Raw genomic sequence first — 21,930 nt, forward strand, 5'->3', positions numbered from 1 at the left:
TGGGATCCAGAATTTGGAGGTTCACTAAGAGCCTCCAGCAGTGATTACAAGGACTTTGATTCTGAAAAGTTTAAATGATAAGTTCACCTTTTGGGGAAAAAAAGGTACATTTATTATTTTTTCCCTAAGGAGCCTGGAAAGCATTGGGACCCGTGATGAGTGGATCAGGGGTGCAATGTCAGACTCCTGCAGACAAGCCCTGCAGGTTTCAGCCCATGCCTGCATACGGGCTGGCTGTTTACAAGCTGTGAATGAACTATGAGGCCGCTCATTAGCGACTTTGTAGTCTGTTCAGAACTATAAGGCTGATGGTATTTGTTGTCCTGGTCATTCACAGGAAATTTTGAATAAATGACATAGTTGTTTAGGTAGATCCCAGCATGGCTGCATTATTTGAAAAATAGTGACAGCAAGAGCCAGGAGAAGATCCCTGCCCGCTGTCACTGGGAGAGGCTGCAGCTGTAGGGAACATGTAATATGTTCCAAAAGGTGAATATATCCTTTAACCTGCCTGCAGGGAAGGCCTTAAAAGGGAAAGAAAGGGGTCAGCACTTGTCTGTGAGGTGGTGGGGAGCAAGACACAGTTGTGTGAAAAAGTGTGGACTGTCTTGCAACTGAGACACAGTTTGCTGAGATCCTGTGGCCTTTCCTGTACCCTGAAACAGATGGGAATCTTTAACCATGGTGTAGGACCAGTATTCTGGTGGTGAGCCATTGTATTATCAATATACCAGAATATACCAACTTATACCAATATACCTGTAGCACTAACTCACGGTGGAGATGTTGGTTTAAAGTGGGCTGTTACCGTCACCTTGTTACCTGTAATTTCACCAATACCGGGTCTAGGGATCACCGTTGAGATTACTATCAGACAATGTAGCCACCAGTCACTTGAGTACTTTTCCAATGCTTTAATGGGAGATAACTGGAAGAAGTAGCAGGAAAGAGGTAGAAGGAGAGTTGCAGGGAAGTTCAAATACCTTTTCTTGGCGTAGCATAAAGGAATTTAAATCTTTAGAATGAATGTATCCTCAGCTTAGGATTAAATCTCTGCCCGCCCGGATAGGTCTCTCTCACTAACCTAGCAACCGGTACGCAGCACGAACAAAAAGTCTCTGCCGCAGACTTGAATGAAACAAACTCATACGATCCTCTGCCACAGGATGTAGTAGTTTTCGATGAACAGTAAACACAGTACCAGAACCTTTAAGCAGACCTAGAAGTACTTGTGCGATGGAGTAGTTTAGGATATGTCCTCAAATCGAGTCACCAGGCCCTTCTTAAGACCAGCCTTGCATGGTCTCTTCCAAGATAAGTCCTCCCCTGGATCCTCCCGATTGTCCAGCTTCTTCCCGCAGGACAGACAGCACAGGACCATCCCAGCTATAGCAGGCCCCAGACAGACTTCTGGGTCTACCCGCTCGGCTGCTGCAACGCAACCTACCAGGCCGGAGGGCCGCGAGGTAGAACTCACTAACACATGCCCTAGGCCAGGAGGGCCACGAGGTAAAGCCTCTTGAAATATGGCATCTGTCCCATAAATACCCTCTCCCAGAATGCAACTCGGAGGACCACCTCCACTGAGTTATCTCCGGGACAGAAGAGCACTCATACACTTCAGCTTGTTGCTTTCCAACACTGACCTATGATGACAACGACACCCACAGGCACAATGTGGAACTGCACCAACACAGCCAAGCTGGAACAGAGGCTAATCTAACATAGATTGAATCTGAACTATGTACAAAACAGATGACCCACTAAATTTACCTATAAGCGCTAGATTGAAAAATCTACCAATGCTACATACCAAATAAGCAATGGCCATTTTGTAACAAAAGGCATGGGGAGCTGTGCAGTGCCATGCCATGGAGAACAACTACCATGGACATGGAGTGGAAAAGTGTCTTTGCTGAAAGGACCTAAAAGGCTAACTCCACCTTTGTGGGGAAAAAAATAGCAAATAATAAAACAAAATGTAGCATGTACAATTGCGACACAAGTCATATGTAAAAAAAATGACCTTTCCTTTTTAATCTGCAGTGCTGTAACTTTCTGTAAAATGCAATGTAATTTGGCTACCTGGAGGCGTTTTGTATACAGATGGTGTACAAAACGTCCCCTCCACACACACACACATACAGAAATGTCATTTCCTGCTTGTGTGATTGGCTCACTAAGATACAAGTCAAATCTTTGGCATCCCCTACAACAAAATGTCAGTTTTGGTGAGATACTCCCAAAAGGAAATCACATCTAAAGGGATGAAGACCCTGCCATTTTTCTCATTTGAGCCCTACAGGTGCAGCAGCTGATTGGTAATTACGAAACCATTCTAATACAGATTCATTTGGACACATACAAACATCTATTCCTTCAGAATAACAAAAGATAGGAATCTGCAACAATGTTTGTTAAAATCCTGGAGACACATCAGGGACATGGCCAGTGAAGCAGTGCCAGCTGAGGCCATCACACTTACATGCAGCGGGCTGGATGTGTGCCGCTCCACATCTTCTATACACTTCCCCCTAGGCACTATCGTTTTTAAGGAAGTATAGTACTTCTATATTAGGGCAGTAATGTCACAAGGGACACCCGTTCCGTGAAGCGTGGGCCTCTCTCCTTAGGGAAGGGAGGACTCATTGTATACTCAGCAAGTTGGGTGAACTGGGAATCAGGTTCACTGGTCAAGCAAATCACCTCTTCCAGGTGAACCCTGGCTCATAGTGACCAGAGCAGATTTGTGGCCAGTTTTGAATGAAGCAATTGAAATTATTTATCTCTATTCTCCAAAATTGTGATATTATTGCCTTGTATCCTACTGTAAAAATATTGTCTATGATCTTAATGTGAGGTTTCACCTTTAATTATTTCTGGAATCTCGGCACATTACCTTTCTGCTTGTATGTCCAAAAGAGATGAACTACCAGAGTCAATAGTAATATAAGACACACTGACAGAGCAAGACCCAGAGGACTTTGGCACGCAGAGATGAATTCTTCAGTTTGATCTGTAAGATAATCAAAATATTACTACACATAAAACAAGAATAAACTAAAAGCCCCATGACATAATGGACAAATATGCAAAATGTCAAACAAAAGACACATACCATACATACTAAAGCATATGTCAAGCCAAAACACTTTTCTTTTTTTTAAGTTTTGTATATAAGTTGAGTTGATAGGAATCTTAATATTACCCCGAAGGGTCCCGACGCTTATAGCAAAGATCCTGGGAAGAGAGGGCCCAGGGACGAGAAGCAGCACAGAGTGGCAGAAGGGTAGAAGAGAGAGACTACACAGGAAAAGCCTGCATGAAAAGCCAAGCCTTCAGTAACCCACGGAAGACCGGAATAGTGGGGGCCTCCTGGAGCTCGACAGGGAGGCTATTCCATAGTACGGCACCCTGGTGGGAGAAGGCCCGATGACAATTCTGGATCTTCTTGGGCACCAAGATGTAGAGGAGATCTTTAGCTTGGGGCCAGGGCTCTCATAATCTTAAACATAATACATCCTACCTTAAATAAGGTGCGATAGTGGACTGGCAGCCAATGCAAGGTGCAGAAGACAGGGGTGATATGATCCCTCAATGGGACATCCATGAGTAACCTAGCCGCAGCATTTTGAATAAGTTGAAGCTTCGGCACTAGCATCTTTGGCAATCCCAGATAAAGAGAGTTGCAGTAGTCTAGGCAGCTGCCTATCGTGGCACAGAGGACAGTTTTTCTGTCCGAGATATCCAGATATTTAAGCACCCCCCTCAGGAGTTTTAGCTGCCAGTGACATGCACTGATGACCTTTTTTACCTGAGGAGCCAGAGATAAACCTGAATCTAGGAGGAATCCCAGATCACGGACCTGGAGGGCCTCCTCCAGAGCAGGACCAAATGAGGGAGGCCAAGGTGGAATATCTGGGGGGTGGCCAGATCGCTGAAGATGTTCACCTCAGTTTTGCCCCCATTAAGTTTCAGGAAGTTGGCAGACATCCATGTATTGATGGCCTCCAAACAACTGGCAAGGGTGGCATCAGCCGTCTGGTTCCTAGGAATCTTCAGGTAAACCTGGGTGTCGTCTGCATAAACATGGTACTGGACGGCATGGGACTTTAGCAGGTCAGCAAGGGGCCTAATATAGATATTAAACAGCAGGGGTGACAAGGCAGAGCCCTGTGGCACTCCGCAATCCAGGGCGGTGTACTTAGAGTAGAAGGCCAGTCTTGACTCCCTGAACTCTGCCCTCTAAAAAAGAGGCCACCCATGCCAAAGCCGACCCGCTCATACCCAAAACAGATCTCATCTGCTCCAGTAGGATTCCATGATTTATGGTATCAAATGTGGCCGTCAGATCCAAGAGATCCAGAACTACTGAGTCACCCCTGTCCAAGCTGTGAAGGACATCATCATAAACACAGATGAGGCTTGTCTCTGTTCCGTGCCCTGGAGAAAATCCGGACTGGAATTCGCCCAAAAGATGGAAAGACTCAAGGTAAGTCTGTAGCTGGATAACCACCAGGGGCTCCATCACCTTTGCTACAAAAGGCAAGATGGAAATCGGCCTGTAGTTGCCCAGTATATCTGGGTCCAAGGTCGGTGTCTTTAGCAAAACCACGGCCCGCTTCAGAGCGATATTCAGGACAATACCTGTCCTGAATCAGCAGTTGATTATCTCCCCAATGAAGGGGGCCAAAAAGGGCAGCAGATTTTTTAACCAGCCCGGCAGGACATACATCTAATGGAGAGGAGGATGGTTTCAAAGAGGCAATTACCTCAACCACCTATGTAGCCATAACCAGTTGGAAGCCAGTCAATCCGGGGGCCATCACTGTGTGGCCAGTGTCCTCTTGCACAGTCTCTGGCCTGGAAATGTTGTCTCTAATGGTCTGAACCTTAGAGACAAAAAAGTCAGCGAGATCCTGGCACCAGTCCTGTGATTCCTTAGGAGCAGAGCTGGTAGCTTCGGGATGAGTTAGCTCTGAAGAGATCTTAAAAAGTTTGGCAGTGCTGTTGGCTGCCTTCCTAATTTGCTCCTGGAAGTAGGTCTTTTTAGCCTCTCTAATAGCCCTCTTACAAAGATAGAGGGCCACCAGATGCAGCTCTTTGTCAGCCTCCAGGAGGAACTTTCGCCAGCGTCTCTCCCTGGACCGAACCCGCTTTATGAGGAGCCTCCTCGGTAAACCATTGCGGGCTCTTGCCCAGGGGACAGGGGTTAGATCTCATCCTACGGGGTGCTAACACATGAAGGACCACTTCAACCGCTCCTGAAAAATACTTAGCTTCTCTACCGGGTCGCCCAGCTCAAAAAAGATTGGCTGGTTAATAGCCGTAGCCACAAGGTTTCCAAATCTGTCTGGGCAGACTTTTGATATATTTCTTGAGAAGACCTTGGGGCCAGAGTGATCTGGGATATGTGGAGGTTTCCCTTCCAGTAGGGCCAGGCTAAAGGAAATAAACCTGTGATCCGACCAGGTCAATCCACTGAACAGGAGCCAGTCCAGCACATGACCAGCAGTATGGGTAGCTGCTGTCACATGTTGCCTATACCTCAAACGCAACAGTTCTTGGATAAGGGATTGGGTGGGGGAATCACTTAGATCCTCCACCCAAAAGTTCAAATCACCCAAGATGCAAGAGCCCTTAAACACAATGGACATCTGTGAGGCCAAACTGAGAAATTCAAAAACAAAATCAAGTTTTAACGCAGGGGGGCATTAAATCAAGGCAAACCCGTAAGTGAGCTTGCTGGCTACTTAAAAAGAAAAAACTAAATTCTCAAAAGATTTATAAATAGTGTTAAAATTCCCTGAAACTGATATTAAAAAACGTTTTTTAAAAATCACAGCTACCCAAACCACCCTGCCGGTTAGGCGGTTACATTGAAATATTTTATATTGGGGAGGGACCAGCTCATCCAGGATAGGGGCTTTAAAATCTTAAAGCCAAGTCTCGGTGAGACAAAGAAAATCCAGAACCTCATCCATAATAAGGGCCGCGATATTAGCTGCATTGGCCACTGCCAACCTGCAATTAAGAAGACCCCCTGTTAAGGAGGATGCAGGAAGGTTTCTTAATGGATGAGGAAATGTATTAGAAGCATTGACCCATGAAAGTGAGCTGTGAGGAAATAAAGTGTGTAGATTAAAACCAGTGACCTCAAGCTGAGGAATCACATTAGTATGTGAGATACATTTAGTGTCATCTGATAATAAAAGTAATGGGGAAAGTGAGTCCTTTAAAACAGAGGCTGATTGTGATATGGGCTTAACAAAAGGGCCAGGTCCACAACGAGCCATGTTGGCTACTGTTGTATCTAAAGAGTGCAATAAACACTATGCTAGCAGAAAAAATATATATATAATACTATATAATAGTAAAAGGTTAAATAAAACCCTTGCCAGGTCTATGGGATCTTTTGCCAAGGTCCAAACATTTTATAGCTGATAAGTCTGAAAAAGACAGAGGTCCATCCACTTCAGTGAGTGTAGGTGTGTGTATGTGAGTAATGCCCCGTACACACGGTCGGATTTTCCGATGGAAAATGTCCGATCGGAGCGTGTTGTCGGAAATTCCGACCGTGTGTGGGCTCCATCGGACATTTTCCATCGAATTTTCCGACACACAAAGTTGGAGAGCAGGAGATAAAATTTTCCGACAACAAAATCCGTTGTCGAAAATTCCGATCGTGTGTACACAAATCCGATGGACAAAGTGCCACGCATGCTCAGAATAAATAAAGAGATGAAAGCTATTGGCCACTGCCCCGTTTATAGTCCCGACGTACGTGTTTTACGTCACCGCGTTTAGAACGATCGGATTTTCCGACAACTTTGTGCGACCGTGTGTAGACAAAACAAGTTAGAGCCAACATCCGTCAGAAAAAATCCTAGGATTTTGTTGTCGGAATGTCCGAACAAAGTCCGACCGTGTGTACGCCCTATTAGAGTCTACCAAAATTCTCATACCCCTGTATATTTTTCTCAAACTCTCAGCTGATACCACTACCTGGGAAAGGTGGTTCACATTTTCACTGCACTAAACATAAAGAATCCCTTACTCAATTTAAGATTAAACCACCTTTCATCTAATCTCAAATGATCCAATCTCAAATTATCCAATCTGTAAAGGAAACCTTACGCTTGGTTGAAAAAATATCAGAGCTGCTGCACGCTAATAAACCTCAATACCAGGACCAAAATTATATCTAACAAATAAAAGAAAGTGTGCTGTCTCCTTAAATCATAAACAAATACATATGGTGAACTCCCACGCGTGTGCATGTGAAAGATTACTAATTCATTATAAACAACTCATCAAGGCAGTGCAATTTAAGCAAAATAAATAAATAATCAATAATAATAAAAAAAATAATGCAATACAATAATGGCATTACAAAAATATGGAACTACAGTAAAAAATGACTAAAAAAAATAATTCATAGATCAGTCATAATCAAAAAGTAAATTATTATATAAAGTCCATCAATGTGCCAAACAAGGTGCTCTGTGCTCAAAATGTAAAAGGTGCTTCGGTGCTCGAGGTGCTTGTAAGGCAATCGGGCTTCTTACCAGACCGCAATGGCCTCAAATTATAAAGATCAATAGCACTGTAGCTTAGAGGAGCCGACGCTCTCAATTTCAGATCTCCACACAGATCAGTGACCCCAATGGCCAGAATTAGCAGCGAATTCCCGGCATGTAATGAAAAATCCAGCCTGCACTCAATCCATCAGTGTTCATTTTGGCAGCAAATTTCGATTTAGATTTAGTCTAATGCCGTGTACACACGGTCGGACTTTCCGACGGGAAATGTTCGATGTGAGCTTCATGTCGGAAAGTCCTACCGTGTGTATGCTCCATCGAACATTTGCTGTAGGAATTTCCGGCCACAAATGTTTGAGAGCAGGTTCTCAAATTTTCCGACAACTTCACCTATTGTCGGAAAGTCCGATAGTGTGTACACAAGTCCGTCACACAAAAGCTCACACATGCTCGGAATCAAGCAGAAGGAGCCGCACTGGCTATTGAACTTTTTCTCGGCTCATCGTACGTCTTGTACATCACCGCATTCTTGACAACATTTGTGTGACTGTGTGTATGCAAGACAAGTTTGAGCCAACATCCTTCGGAAAAAAATCCATGGTTTTGTTGTCGGAATGTCCAATCGTGTGTACGCGGCATTAGTCTTTTGAATAAAATGGCATTTTAGTTCTAGTCCCCTTTTAGTCTTCTGTAATTGTTTTAGTTTTAGTCGTATTTGGTTGAGTAAATCTCCAGTACATTTTAGTTGTCTAAAATCTCCAGTAATTTTTTTTTTTTTTAAATTGGGCAAAGGTTTATTGAGATGTCACAAATTTGTACAACCAGGTAGTTCACATCAGATATCAATTCAGCATACCAGTATTGTAGTTCAGGTCATATGAATGCTTTAACCACTTCAGCCTCGGAAGAATTTACCCCCTTCCTGACCAGAGCACTTTTTGCGATTCGGCACTGCGTCGCTTTAACTGACAATTGCGCGGTCTAGCAATGTGGCTCCCAAACAAAATTGACGTTTTCCCCACAAATAGAGCTTTTTTTGGTGGTATTTGATTGCCTCTGCGGTTTTTATTTTTTGCGCTATAAACAAAAAAATAGCGTCAATTTTGAAAAAAACGCATTATTTTTTACTTTTTGCTATAATAAATATCACCAAAAAATATTTAAAAAAAACATTTTTTTTCCTCAAGTTAAGGCCGATATGTATTCTTCTACATATTTTTGGTAAAAAAAAAAATCGCATTAAGCGTTTATTGATTGGTTTGCGCAAAAGTTATAAAACAAATCTAAACAATGCTAATGTGCTAAACCACACTAATCAATAAGCTGGAAAGAAGCTGCCAACATACAAAAGTGTACTCACATAACTCAGACAAATAAAAACAAAATATGTGGCGCTAACTAACCCTAAATAAAATGAACAGATAAAAAAATCACTGCTGCTATTACCGATTTTTAATGTAAGTTACTGCTTTTTGTTGCAAATAAATTTTAAATACTACACTATGGAGCCACCTTTTTTCTTTTACCATTCATCCGATGGCACTCATTGAGTGTGGGAGAGTGCAATTGTGAACTGGATATCGAGTGTCCCCGTGTGCTGTGTCTACAACCGGATTCCCTCTGGAGTACTTTATCACTTGTTGGTTCATGCTCGATTCGGCTCATTGGGGGCTGCTGCTACAGGTGAGAGGCTGGGGGAAATAGGTGTTGCACTCCGGACTATGATTGGATGAACTTTATCTATCTGAGACACTTTTCATCACAGCGACTGTTTTTTGCACTTCCACTTCCCTTTATTATCATTATCAGAAGATCGGATCCTGCTGTTACTGGGAGTCGCACTACACTGTTTATTGGACTGCACTTATTACTTTTAATGGTCACTTGATAGTGCGTTTGGGGCATTTATCACACACAACAGTGTGTCACGATTTCTTTTTTGCACATTGCTATCTCACTATTCCTTATTATATTCGCACATATTCTGAATGAGCTATTGGCTTCATTCCTTATTGCACTTTATAATTATTCCTCATTGCACATTAGGATTGTTTTTTTATTATATTGTGCTCTAGAATTTATGGATTGTATGTCAATCATTATTGCATCTGATTGCACTTTATGATTGTTTTTCATTGACTTTTATTGTGCTCTAGAATTGATGGATTGTATGTCAATCATTATTGCATCTGATTTTTTATTTGTTCATTTTATTTAGGGTTAGTTAGCGCCACATATTTTTTAAATATTTTTTTTTATTGCGCAAAAGTTATAGCGTGTACAAAATAGGGGATAGTTTTAGGGCATTTTTATTATTAATTTTTTTTTACTAGTAATGGCGGTGATCAGCGATTTTTATCGTGACTGCAACATTATGGTGGACACATCGGACATTTTTGACACATTTTTGGGACCATTGTCATTTATACAGCAATCAGTGCTATACAAATGCACTGATTCCTGTGTAAATGACAGTGGCAGAGAAGGGGTTAACCACTAGAGGGCTAGGGAGGGGTTAAGTATGTCCTGGGGAGTGTTACTAACTGTGGGGGGCGTGGCTACCTGTGACACATCACAGATCTCTGTTCCTGATCACAGGAAGCAGAGATCAGTGACACTGTCACTAGGCAGAACAGGGAGATGCTTGTTTACATTAGCATCTCCCTGTTCGTCCTCTCTGTGAGGCGATCGCAGGTATCCCCGTGGCGATTGAGTCCCCGGGACCCGTGACACGAATCACGGAGCTCCCGGGCGGAGCTCACGCAAAGACATGGCGGCAAATTCAAAGGGACGTACGGGTATGCCCATTTGCCCAGCCGTGCCATTCTGCCAACGTACGTCGGCGTGCGCCGGTCGGGAACCGGTTAAGCACCCTTTAGAGTCGTATCTAGGGTTGTACACAACCGTGACACTAGGCCCATCATATCAAAGCAGGTAGACAAGCATTAAACATTTGGAAAGCAAGGGCATGTAAATTCCAGTCATAATATTACCAGCAACATTAAACATTTCCATTTTTGTGATACATTTTACAACAATAGCCTGTCCATTACTGAATTAGCTGGGGCCAAACCAGGAGAAGCCAACCAACTACCCCATACCTTCTCAAATTTGGAAAAGCTGCCCCTATGTTGATATATCAGCTTTTCTAACCTCAATGTTGTGCCCATCTGTGCAAGCCACACTTGAGACGAAGGGGGAGTACTGGAAGTCCAATTAAGTAAAATGAGCCCGCGATCCTGAAACAATTCTCTGGATGCGGCCTCTTTAACCACTACACATGAATTCCCAGGAGGCCGTCATATGATGGCCTCCCCTGTGCGTGCGCCGAGCGCGCTGTGATCACCGAGTCACTGAGACTCGGCTGATCACCGATCCAAGTAAGGGGCCGGTCCCGGCCCCTTACCATGTGATCAGCTGTCAGCCAATGACAGCTGATCACATGATGTAAACAAAAGATCGGTAATCGTTTTTTTTTCTACTCACGCTGACAGCGTGAGTAGAAAAAAAAGCTTGGATGTAAGGGACAAAGGTCCCCAAGTGGAAGAGGCACATCTGCCTCATCAGTGCCACCAATTAGTGCCACCTAACAGTGCCCACAGTGCTACCTAACAGTGCCCACAGTGCCACCTAACAGTGCCCACAAGTGCCACCTATCAATGCCCACAAGTGCCACCTATCAATGCCCACAAGCGCCACCTATCAATGCCCACCTGTAGTGCCAATCAGTGCCACCTGGCAGTGCTGCCCATCACTGCCACCCATCAGTGCCCATCACTGCCACCCATCAGTGCCCATCACTGCCGCCTATCAGTGCCCATCACTGCCGCCTCATCAGCGTACATCAATGAAGGTGAAAAATGACCCGTTTAAATTTTTTATAACATTTTTTATAAAAAAATAAAATGTTTTTTTTTTTTTAATTCAGGTTTTTACATTTTTTTAACAAAAAGTAAAAACTGCAGAGGTGATCAAATACCACCAAAAGAAAGCTCTATTTGTGGTGAAAAAATGATAAAAATTTCATTTGGGTACAGTGTTGTATGACCGCGCAATTGTCATTCAAAGTGCGTCAGCGCTGAAAGCTGAAAATTGGTCTGGATGGGGGGGGTTTAAGTGCCCTGTAAGCAAGTGGTTAACATACCTATCTGGTATTACAGCATCAAGCAAACCTAGTATACAGTGTTTAGGATCCATGTCTATGAAATGCGGAGTTTACCATAGTAACCACAGGATTCCAGTAGCAATGAAGCTTCGGGCACCTCCAAAGCAAGTGTATTAAGTCCTCTATATCCCTGTTACATCTAGTGCGTATGGGGTCAGGGCATATGTAGCCTGAGTGGGGTACAATGGACTCTCAACAGACTGTATAATTGTGACAGTCTCTGTGAGATGTTAAGAGAGCACCCCTGCACTGCCTCCAGAGCCTCCTCCCATTGGTCTCCCAGGATATCGCATATGTCCACCTTTCACATGCAGAGCTAGGGAATTTCTCCAGATATACCCCCAGGAGCATAGCCTAGCAGTTGGAGATAAAGCCCCTGATAGAAAAGGACTGCTGCATAATTCCAAAGATTGGGGTCGGTGACATCTCAGAGGCCCCCAGAGACCACTGAGCATTTACCACATGTTTCAATTGCAAATAATAGAAAAACATATTAGAGGGAAAGCCATATCTAGACTGCAATTGTGCAAAGGAGATTAAATGACCATTAGTCATGATATGTTTGATATGCGTCACCCCATACCCTTGCCACCATGCTGTAACTTGGCCGATTTGGTTATACCAAATAGGACTGTACCCCGTGTAACCCGTAACCTTTTGTAGTTTAGCTTTCTCCCATATTTTGTGTATAAAGCCTATAAGTCGGATACTGTTTATTTGGTTTGGAAAAAAAGCTGTGCCTCTAGACCCTCAGCTAAGGTATTGGCCCACTAAACTGCAACATTACAGACAGCGTGGAGTCATGAGTTCCATCCTCATCTCCAGTACATTTTAGTCAACTAAAACTTATTTAAGTCGACTAAAACTCATTTTAGTCATCTAAAATTGAATGGGTGTAGTTAAATTGTAATGCATTATTTAAGCATTTCACTACAATTTCCAAACTTATTATATACTGCTGGAGTGAAAAATCTAATATGTTATTATTTATGGTATTTAAATTTGAGCATGCACTACAGACCAGTGTTAATTTTGAAGTCAAATTAAAGTGTAGTTATAGTCATACTCTTTTGACTAAACTGCTGTTTAAGTTTTAGTCGTATTTTAGTCTTTTGACTAAAATGCCATTTTAGTTTTAGTCATATTTTAGTAATCTCAATTGTTTTAGTTTTAGTCTTATTTTAGTCGACTAAAATAGTATTATTTAGTCGACGAAAATGTTTTAGTCAACTAAATTAACACTGCCATCCACAAGCTCTGGCATAAATGTACATCAGAAATAAAGAGGGAGACATCTCATAACACAACACTTTAAAAGCACTCAATTTATTATATAAAATATTGCACTTACACAGGAACAGAAACAAAAGGCGTTTCACAAACAGCTTTTGCAGCTTGTTTGTGAAACACCTGTTTCATTACATGCGGGGATGGCTAATTCTGACCATTTAGGTCAATGAGCTGCATGGAGATCCGAGGGTGAGAGCGTCGGCTCCTCTAAGGTACATAAGTACTGTTGATCTCTATAATTTGAGGTCATTGTGGTCAGGTAAGAGGCCCCATTGTCTAACAAGCACCTTGAGCACTGGAGCACCTTTTACATTTTGAGCACAGAGCAGTTTGTTTGGCACATTAATGGACTTTCTTTATATTCATTTTTTTTTATTATGAGTGATTCATGAATTGCTTTTTTAGTAATTTATTTATTTATATGTGCAGCAATATGGACTACAACTGTAAATTGCATTGAATGTCCCTCTATTGCTCAGTGTTATCAAGTGACCTCATATTTGTGAGCCAAACAAAAGGGATTGTGGGGCGAGTAGTTCCTAAGACTGATATTTGCTTCACATGATCATGTGCCTGGACTACATATCCCAAGGATTTTTGCTACCATCAGGGAGATTGCTGGGAGTAGCTCTAAAAGAATAAGAAGCCTGCGCAGAGGTCTCTTCCTCCTGGGGCTGACATGAAACGGACCTCTCCATGTTAGTGAGAGGGGTCGCGGCCTACCACACGGTGTAACACATTTCAGCCCGGATGAGAGGGGCCTAGCTCCATTGGTTGTCATCTGACATCCATCCAGCACCACTCCAGTCACCTGCCAGTCGGTTTACCAAGCTTCACATCGGGAGATCGAGACGGCGGATCCTCTGCACGACTGTTGCTACACGAGATACTGTTCGGAATACTGTTCTGTCTGGTCGTTGGTTAGAGGGCAACCTTTATACACCCTTTGTCACGGTTTCACTGGGACACTTTACACAGACATTTTTACCTTAGGAATACTTTACTGAACCTGTTTTAAACACTGTGCTTAGACATCTTTAGCCTTCTTCATTACAAGGAACCTATTGCTTCCCACTACACCTTTATTGGATTACAGTTAATGAGCTCCTACATACTGGTGAAGACCATCAGATCTGCATTGGGGACACTACTGCTATTACTGCCATTATAACATCACTTCTAAGCCTGATCTCTCATTAGGGTAACAGTTATAGGCCGGCCAGGTTCCATCTTCAGCAGTGTGTCAGTATAATCTGTTAGATGTATTTATCCCTTCAGGTGCTAGCAGTATTTCTTTAAGGAAGTGTATATAACATACCGTTTTGTTTGCCAATGTCTTGTGTCATTCGGAGGAATTCCTTTGCTAAGTTTGCGCTGTTGCCTAAAACTCAGCAGATCTATTACCTCCTCTTTGCGACAACATCCCTTTTAATCTGTTCTAGATTATATTATAAGAACATAAATACACAGAGTTGTCTGATTTATTACTTTAAGGTGGTACAAGGATGTCTGAACCCAGAGTGTCAGGTGGGTTATCATGTTCACCAGGTCCTGGCAGTGCAGATGAGCAGGTAATTCCAAGCAGTCCCTTAGGGGGTCATGCTACATATAGTTCCCTATTTTTAATATTCCATTACTGTATTGCATTATTATTTTTTTATTGATTAGTTTACTGTAGGTATTAATTTTGCTTGAATTACACAGCATTGATGAGTTTTTTTTGTTATAAATTAGTATTCTTTCACATGCACATGTAGCAGTTCACCATATGTATTTGTTGTTATTTAAGGAGACAGCACACTTTCTTTTAATCTCAAATTATGGCCATATGTCTTCTTCAGAGACCTTTTAGAGTAAACAGTTTATTGCCATTACTACAGTCACTATTGATAAATGTGTACTTTATGATTATATGCTCAAAATTATTGTAAAGGTTTTTTTTTTTTTCTTTTAACCACTTGCCGCCCGCCATATATCAAAATGACGTTGGCAAAGTGGTTGTGATATCCTGACTGGATGTCATATGACGTCTTTCAGGATATCAAGCCGCTGCGCACCCCCGGGGGCACGCATCATGGCGATCGTCGTTGGGGCGTGTCAGTCTGACACACCGCAACTAAGATCTAGGTAAAGAGTCTCAGAGAGAGACTCTTTACCACGTGATCAGCCTTGTCCAATGACGGCTGATCACGATGTAAACAGGAAGAGCCGTTGATCGGCTTTTCCTCACTCGGGTCTGACAGACGCGAGTAGAGGAGAGCCGATCGGCTGCTTTCCTGACACGGGGGTCTGTGCTAATTGTTTATTAGCGCAGCCCCCCCTCGGATGCCCCCCTCATCAGCAATTCCCCAAGAGGAGCCCCTTCAAATGTGTATTTTGCATGTATATTTTTAGCTCTCAAGTACATAACTTTGCATGTTTCAGTAATGAACCTTGTCCACCATGTAGCTACCCATTCCTTACTGTAACATTTCTATATCCTGTGCCGAGTTCATTTTCCTACATAACTTAGTAATGTCCGCAGACACTGAAATTGAACTCTTTTCTCTAAACATGTTATCATTTATAAACAAGTTAAAATTGTTTTAAAAGTATGCGGCTTTACATACATACTATTGATGTTAGGCTGACTGGTCTGTAGTTTCCTGGTATACATTTGCACTATATTAAATATTTTATCCCATCCTAATCAATTGGGCATGGCTGGGAAATTGAGAATAGTAGCATGGCTATAACAGAGCTAAGCTGCCAGGAGACTAGTAGGTACCATCTCATAATGGTGATTTATTCATATTGAATTTTCTAGTCTGTTTTGAATCTGATTTTCTGTCAGCTACCAATGTACATTTAGTATGATGTTATTGCCACTATCTTTTTGTCTATTAAAATCATATTTTCTGTTTGTATTAACTGAAGCGAAACATTTATTATTTTCAATTATGACCATGTTCATCTTTTATTGGGTCTTCATGTTCTGCTCTTTCTGTTTTACTGTTGATACTGTAAATTTGTAGAATTTGTAAGGTTTTTTTTTTTAATCTTTTCTTTAGCTGCTTTTGTACTCCTGCTTTTCCTGCTATATTCATTGTAACTCTGAAATTGGGGGGTGTGGCCTGGAGCCGTTCCGAGATGGACGCTTAAAGCAAGTGCTCCCGCTCCACAAGGTCCTGCTATATCAGCTAATCCCGGCTATCTCTCCACGGAGACGATCTGAGCATGTCACTTACTTTCATTTTTTATATTTTTTACAAGCCATTTTTTCTTATTTATTTGTTAGTTTACATTAGAATTAAACACATAAGTTTATCTTTTTTACTTAAATGTGTTACCCAATGGAATGCAGTCTTCGACCTGCTGCTTTCTATTCAGTCACAATTCTGTAAAGGGACACAAATCCCAAAACTGCATTAGATCCCTCTACAACCCCAGTATTCTATATAGTTAGACTAGTGTTTCCTTTGCTTTTTTCATAACTTTGAATATAGGCATTGTCCCTCTTGCTGGTGTTAAGTGCTTGTAATCCTTTTTCAGGTTTTTAATGATGCACTCACTAGGGAGATTTGCTCTCCCTTTCTGTTCTGGGGACAAAGTTGCCTTTACTAGGGCTACATACAATAAAAAAGAACTTCACCAGGGACCTTCAAACATTCCCCATTCTGTCCAATAAAAAATGTTGGACTTAAGATACTATATATACTATAATGACGAGTGATTAGGCATATGCCAAATAACCAAATGTTTCCAATGACTGTTATTTACTTTTGAACGTTTAATTTAATAAATATTTTTTGATTATAAATGTAGGCCACTGTTCCTAAAATTGGGGCTATAGTGTAAATTTAGTTTTTGGCTGAGCTGTAAACAGCTCAGATTTGATTGTATATTTGGTTCTGTTCTAAACTTGACTGAGTTGTGCATTTCTCACTGTTGGCAGTAGGTGTCACTGGCACCACCATGCAGTATGAGAATTACAACTAGGTTGAGCTGTAATGAATATTCTTTTTCCGGAAACAGCCCAGTAGGAGGCTCCTGGCTGCTGCGCATTCTGGGAAGGGATATTTATTGGACAGATGCCATGTGCTTCAGTCAATTTGTTACCTCGGGGCCCTCCTGGCCCGAGGATGTGCTGTTGCAAGTTCTGCAAGTAGGCCCAGAAGCCTGTCTGGGGCCTACTAATCCTGAGGTGGTCCTTAGGCTGTCTTGCCTGTGTGGAAGAAGCCGAGCCGAGCTGAGGAGATCCAAGGGAGGACCCAAGCTGGAGAGAGCCAGGATGATGGCTGGTCTCTCAGGAGGGCCCGGTGACTCATTTGGAGGATGCACCTATATCTAAACTACCTTTACAGTATCCCTGGGTTGGCTTAAAGGTTCTGGTACTGTCAAGCTGTTCTACAATCTAAACAAGGTAACTAGCTTCTGGTTGCTAAGTCTGTACAGAGATTTATCCAGGAGTTCCATTGGCTGCTAAGTCTGTGAGAGAGACTTATCCAGGAGTTCTGCTGGCTGCTAAGTCTGTGAAAGTGGCTTGTCCAGACATTCTACCGGCTGCTAGGTCTGTGTGAGAGACCTATCCAGGTATCCAAGATCCTATAAAAGAAAGCTGTTTTGCCTTTGGATTCAAGGAGTCTGTAAGTGATCTGCAAAAAAGGGTATCTGAAACCTCCCCTAACCCTCTCTCCTACTACTTCTCTCAAGTTCTCATTAAAGCATTGAAAAATACTTAAAGTGAATGGCGCCTAAATTCTGTTCTAACTTCCCATTATAGCCATGGACTCAGCCCTGGGGTGAATGTAAGCTTGCCCCCTGCCTCTGGAGGTACCTTCCTGCTCCCAGTAAACCCAGGGGGGGCGCTGCATAAAAATAAACAGATTTTAAATGCATAACCTACACAGATATAATGCTTCATTATTTAATTCCTATTAAATCTGGATAGTAGAGGAAATTATTCAAAGTTCACATAGACAGTTACTGGTGTATTAGGGGTACACTAGAAACACAAAGTACAAATATAAGACACTGTGTTTAATTCAGCTGGATACACACACATACTGTACCTATCCTGCTGCCCAATTGATTGTTTGATATCATGAATAATTACAAAACCTATTACTTACCCCTTTCTAGTATGGTCCAGTGAACCTGGACTGGAGAAGTACTAAACCAGACTTTGCAGGTCACATGATCCCCATAGTTTATGAAGCCTTTGGGAAGGGAGAGTAGGTTTTGAAAAATCCAGGTGCCACCAGGTTCCCTTGTAGAGATCATTTTGCCTTTTTGATATGTACCAGAGATGTTCCAGGTAATAAGAACTAGGCGAGAAGTTACTCTCACTGTACAAACCAGCTGGATGGCAGTGTTGATAGAAGGATAGTGAGAGTGAACTAGGAGATGGATAGGAATTTTGGGTTGGGAAACTTCTGCAAGTGATAATTAGAGAAAGTAGAACATGAGCAATGTAATCCATATGAAACACAACTTTCAAACCTTTGAGGGGATAGATAGTTTGAGGGGTCAGAAAAGCTTCACCAAAGTCTAGCTTCCATCCAGTTAGTCAAGAGAGATACAGTATATATAGATATATATATAGATATATAGATATATATATCTATAGATATATATATCTATATATACACATATATATAGATATATATATATACATACCAGTTGTGCTCATAAGTTTACATACCCTGACAGAATTTATGATTTCTTGGACATTTTTCAGAGAATATGAATAACAGAAAAACTTTTCTTTCACTCATGGTTAGTGTTTGGCTGAAGCCATTTATTACCAATCAACTGTGTTTACTCTTTTTTAATTCATAATGGCAACAGAAACTACCCAAATGACTCTGATCCAAAGTGTACATACCCTTGTGATTTTGGCCTGATAACATGCACACAAGTTGATACAAAGGGGTTTGAATGGCTATTAAAGGTAACTATCCTCACCTGTGATCTGTTTGTTTGTAAATAGTATGTGTGTATAAAAGATCAATGGGTTTCTGGACTCCTGACAGACCCTTGCATCTTTCATCCAGTGCTGCACTGACATTTCTGAATTCTGAGTCATGTGGAAAGAAAAAGAATTGTCAAAGGACCTGTGGGAAAAGGTAGTTGAACTGTATATAACAGGAAAGGGATATAAAAAGATATCCAAGAAATTGAGAATGCCAATCAGCAGTAGGGATGAGCTTCGTGTTCGAGTCGAACCCATGTTCGACTCGAACATCGGCTGTTCGATCGTTCGTTGAATTGCGAACGATATGGGCCGTTTGCGCCAAATTCGTGTGGCGCGTCACGGCCCATAATTCACTGCGGCATCGCAGTGCATTGCTTGCTGATGATTGGCCAAGCATGCACTATGACCCGCATGCTTGGCCAATCACAGCGCCGCCTTCACAGAGAGCCGTAATAGGCCAAAGCCAAGGAGGCTTTGGCCAATTATGGCTCAGGGGATTTAGTACACGCCCCACACTATATAAGGCCGCCTGCACGGCGGCCCTGTGCAGTGTGTTCCGGTGTGCTGAGAAATAGAGAGAGAGAGAGACAGTGTCATTTCATTTGAGTTAGCTAGATTAGGCAGGACAGTCAGTCAGTTAGCTGCACTTAGAGTGTATTGTCTATATATATGCATCCCAGGTGTTGCATATATATATATATATATATATATATATATATACACTGTATTCAGTTTAGCTAGATCCGTTCCTGTTATCTTCTAGACTATTTACATTTAGTGCAGTGCGTCCTGCTCACAGTGTTCAGCTAGATCCGTTCCTGTTATCTTCTTACTGACAGGCAGGCTTGTCTTGTTACAGTATTTTGAAGAAAATTACTGGTGTTCTTTTGATCCTATTAGTACCACAGTCAGGCAGCTAGACTATTTACATTTAGTGCAGTGCGTCCTGCTCACAGTGTTCAGCTAGATCCGTTCCTGTTATCTTCTTACTGACAGGCAGGCTTGTCTTGTTACAATATATAAAGCTACCTGAAGAAAATTACTGGTGTTCTTTTGATCCTATTAGTACCACAGTCAGGCAGCTAGACTATTTACATTTAGTGCAGAGCGTCCTGCTCACAGTGTTCTGCTAAACCTACAAGTTAGTGGGGTGCGTCCTGCTCACAGTGTTCAGCTAGATTCGTTTCTGTTAATTTCTTACTGACAGGCAGGCTTGTCTTGTTACAGTAAATACAGCTACCTGAAGAAAATTGCTTGTGTTCTTTTGATCCTATTAGTACCACAGTCAGGCAGCTAGACTATTTACAGTTAGTGCAGTGCGTCCTGCTCACAGTGTTCTGCTAAACCTACAAGTTAGTGGGGTGCGTCCTGCTCACAGTGTTCAGCTAAACCTACAAGTTAGTGGGGTGCGTCCACCTCACAGTGTTCAGCTAAACCTACAAGCTAGTGGGGTGCGTCCTGCTCACAGTGTTCAGCTAGATCCGTTTCTGTTATCTTCTTACTGACAGGCAGGCTTGTCTTGTTACAGTAAATACAGCTACCTGAAGAAAATTGCTGGTGTTCTTTTGATCCTATTAGTACCACAGTCAGGCAGCTAGACTATTTACAATTAGTGCAGTGCGTCCTGCTCACAGTGTTCAGCTAAACCTACAAGTTAGTGGGGTGCGTCCACCTCACAGTGTTCAGCTAAAGCTACCTGTAGAAGGTTGGTGGTGTTCTCATACTACAGGCAGGCAGTTGATTTTGCTAGCTGCAGTATCAGTACATATATATATATATATATATATATATATATCCCAGCTTAGTGCAGCTACAGGCCATTAGTATGTAGGGATGAGCCGAACACCCCCCGGTTCGGTTCGCACCAGAACCCGCGAACGGACCGAAAGTTCGCACGAACGTTAGAACCCCATTGACGTCTATGGGACTCGAACGTTCGAAATCAAAAGTGCTCATTTTAAAGGCTAATTTGCATGGTATTGTCCTAAAAAGGGTTTGGGGACCCGGGTCCTACCCCAGGGGACATGTATCAATGCAAAAAAAACTTTTAAAAACGGCCGTTTTTTCGGGAGCAGTGATTTTAATGATGCTTAAAGTAAAAAAAAAAAAGTGAAATATTCCTTTAAATATCGTACCTGGGGGGTGTCTATAGTATGCCTGTAAAGTGACGCGTGTTTCCCATGTTTAGAACAGTCCCTGCACCAAATGTCATTTTTAAAGGAAAAAATCTCATTTAAAACTGCTTGCGGGTTTAATGTCATGTCGGGTCATGGCAATATGGATGAAAATCAGTGAGACAAACGGCATGGGTACCCCCCAGTCCATTACCAGGCCCTTTGGGTCTTGTATGGATATTAAGGGGAACCCCGCACCCAAATTAAAATAAGGAAAGGTGTGGGGCCACCAGGCCCTATATACTCTGAACAGCAGTATACAGGCGGTGCAAACAAGACAGGGACTGTAGGTTTGTTGTTAAGTAGAATCTGTTTGTAATTTTGAACATTTTTAACGTGTTTAGCTCCAGCCAAAAAATCTTTTCTAAGCTTTTTGGAAAACATAGGGAAGGGTTATCACCCCTGTGACATTTGTTTTGCTGTCTTTCCTCCTCTTCAGAAGATTTCACCTCACTTTTTTGTCCCAATGAAAAATGTTTTTTGAAAATTTGGGTTTTTTTGTGGAACAAGGATTGGAAAGCATCAGTGGAAAGGAGAAATTGTTTTCCCATATTAACTCTTACAGGAGAGAATTTCCCTTCCTAGGGGTAGATTTCATCTCACTTCCTGTTGTCTCCTTCCGTTTGCAAGTAGGAGTCGTTTGTAAGTTAGATGTTTGAAAGTAGGGTCCTGCCCTATATACTCAGCAGAAATTTGGGCCTTAGGTGTTGCTGTGGCCACAACACTGTAAGCCCTCACAGGGCCCTGCTGTGAAATATTAGATCAAGAATTGTAATTACATGCCCCTGTTGAACAGGAGCTGAA

The 21,930-nt window shown here is 42.2% G+C and overlaps 1 protein-coding gene across 1 annotated transcript in view; it reads right to left on the bottom strand.

Annotated features, from left to right (window-relative positions):
* The window catches only part of LOC141117225 (uncharacterized), a 48,038-nt gene that overhangs the window by 3,787 nt on the left and 22,321 nt on the right, over nt 1-21,930 (bottom strand). The window contains exons 3-4 of the mRNA XM_073609952.1: nt 18,108-18,410; nt 2,900-3,016 (exon numbers count right to left, since the gene is read on the bottom strand). Coding sequence (XP_073466053.1) covers nt 2,900-3,016; nt 18,108-18,410 — 420 coding nt within the window. The remainder of the gene's footprint in view (nt 1-2,899; nt 3,017-18,107; nt 18,411-21,930) is intronic.

This window comes from Aquarana catesbeiana, linkage group LG13 (genome assembly GCF_042186555.1).
Source record: "Aquarana catesbeiana isolate 2022-GZ linkage group LG13, ASM4218655v1, whole genome shotgun sequence".
Taxonomy (NCBI): Eukaryota; Metazoa; Chordata; class Amphibia; order Anura; family Ranidae; genus Aquarana; species Aquarana catesbeiana.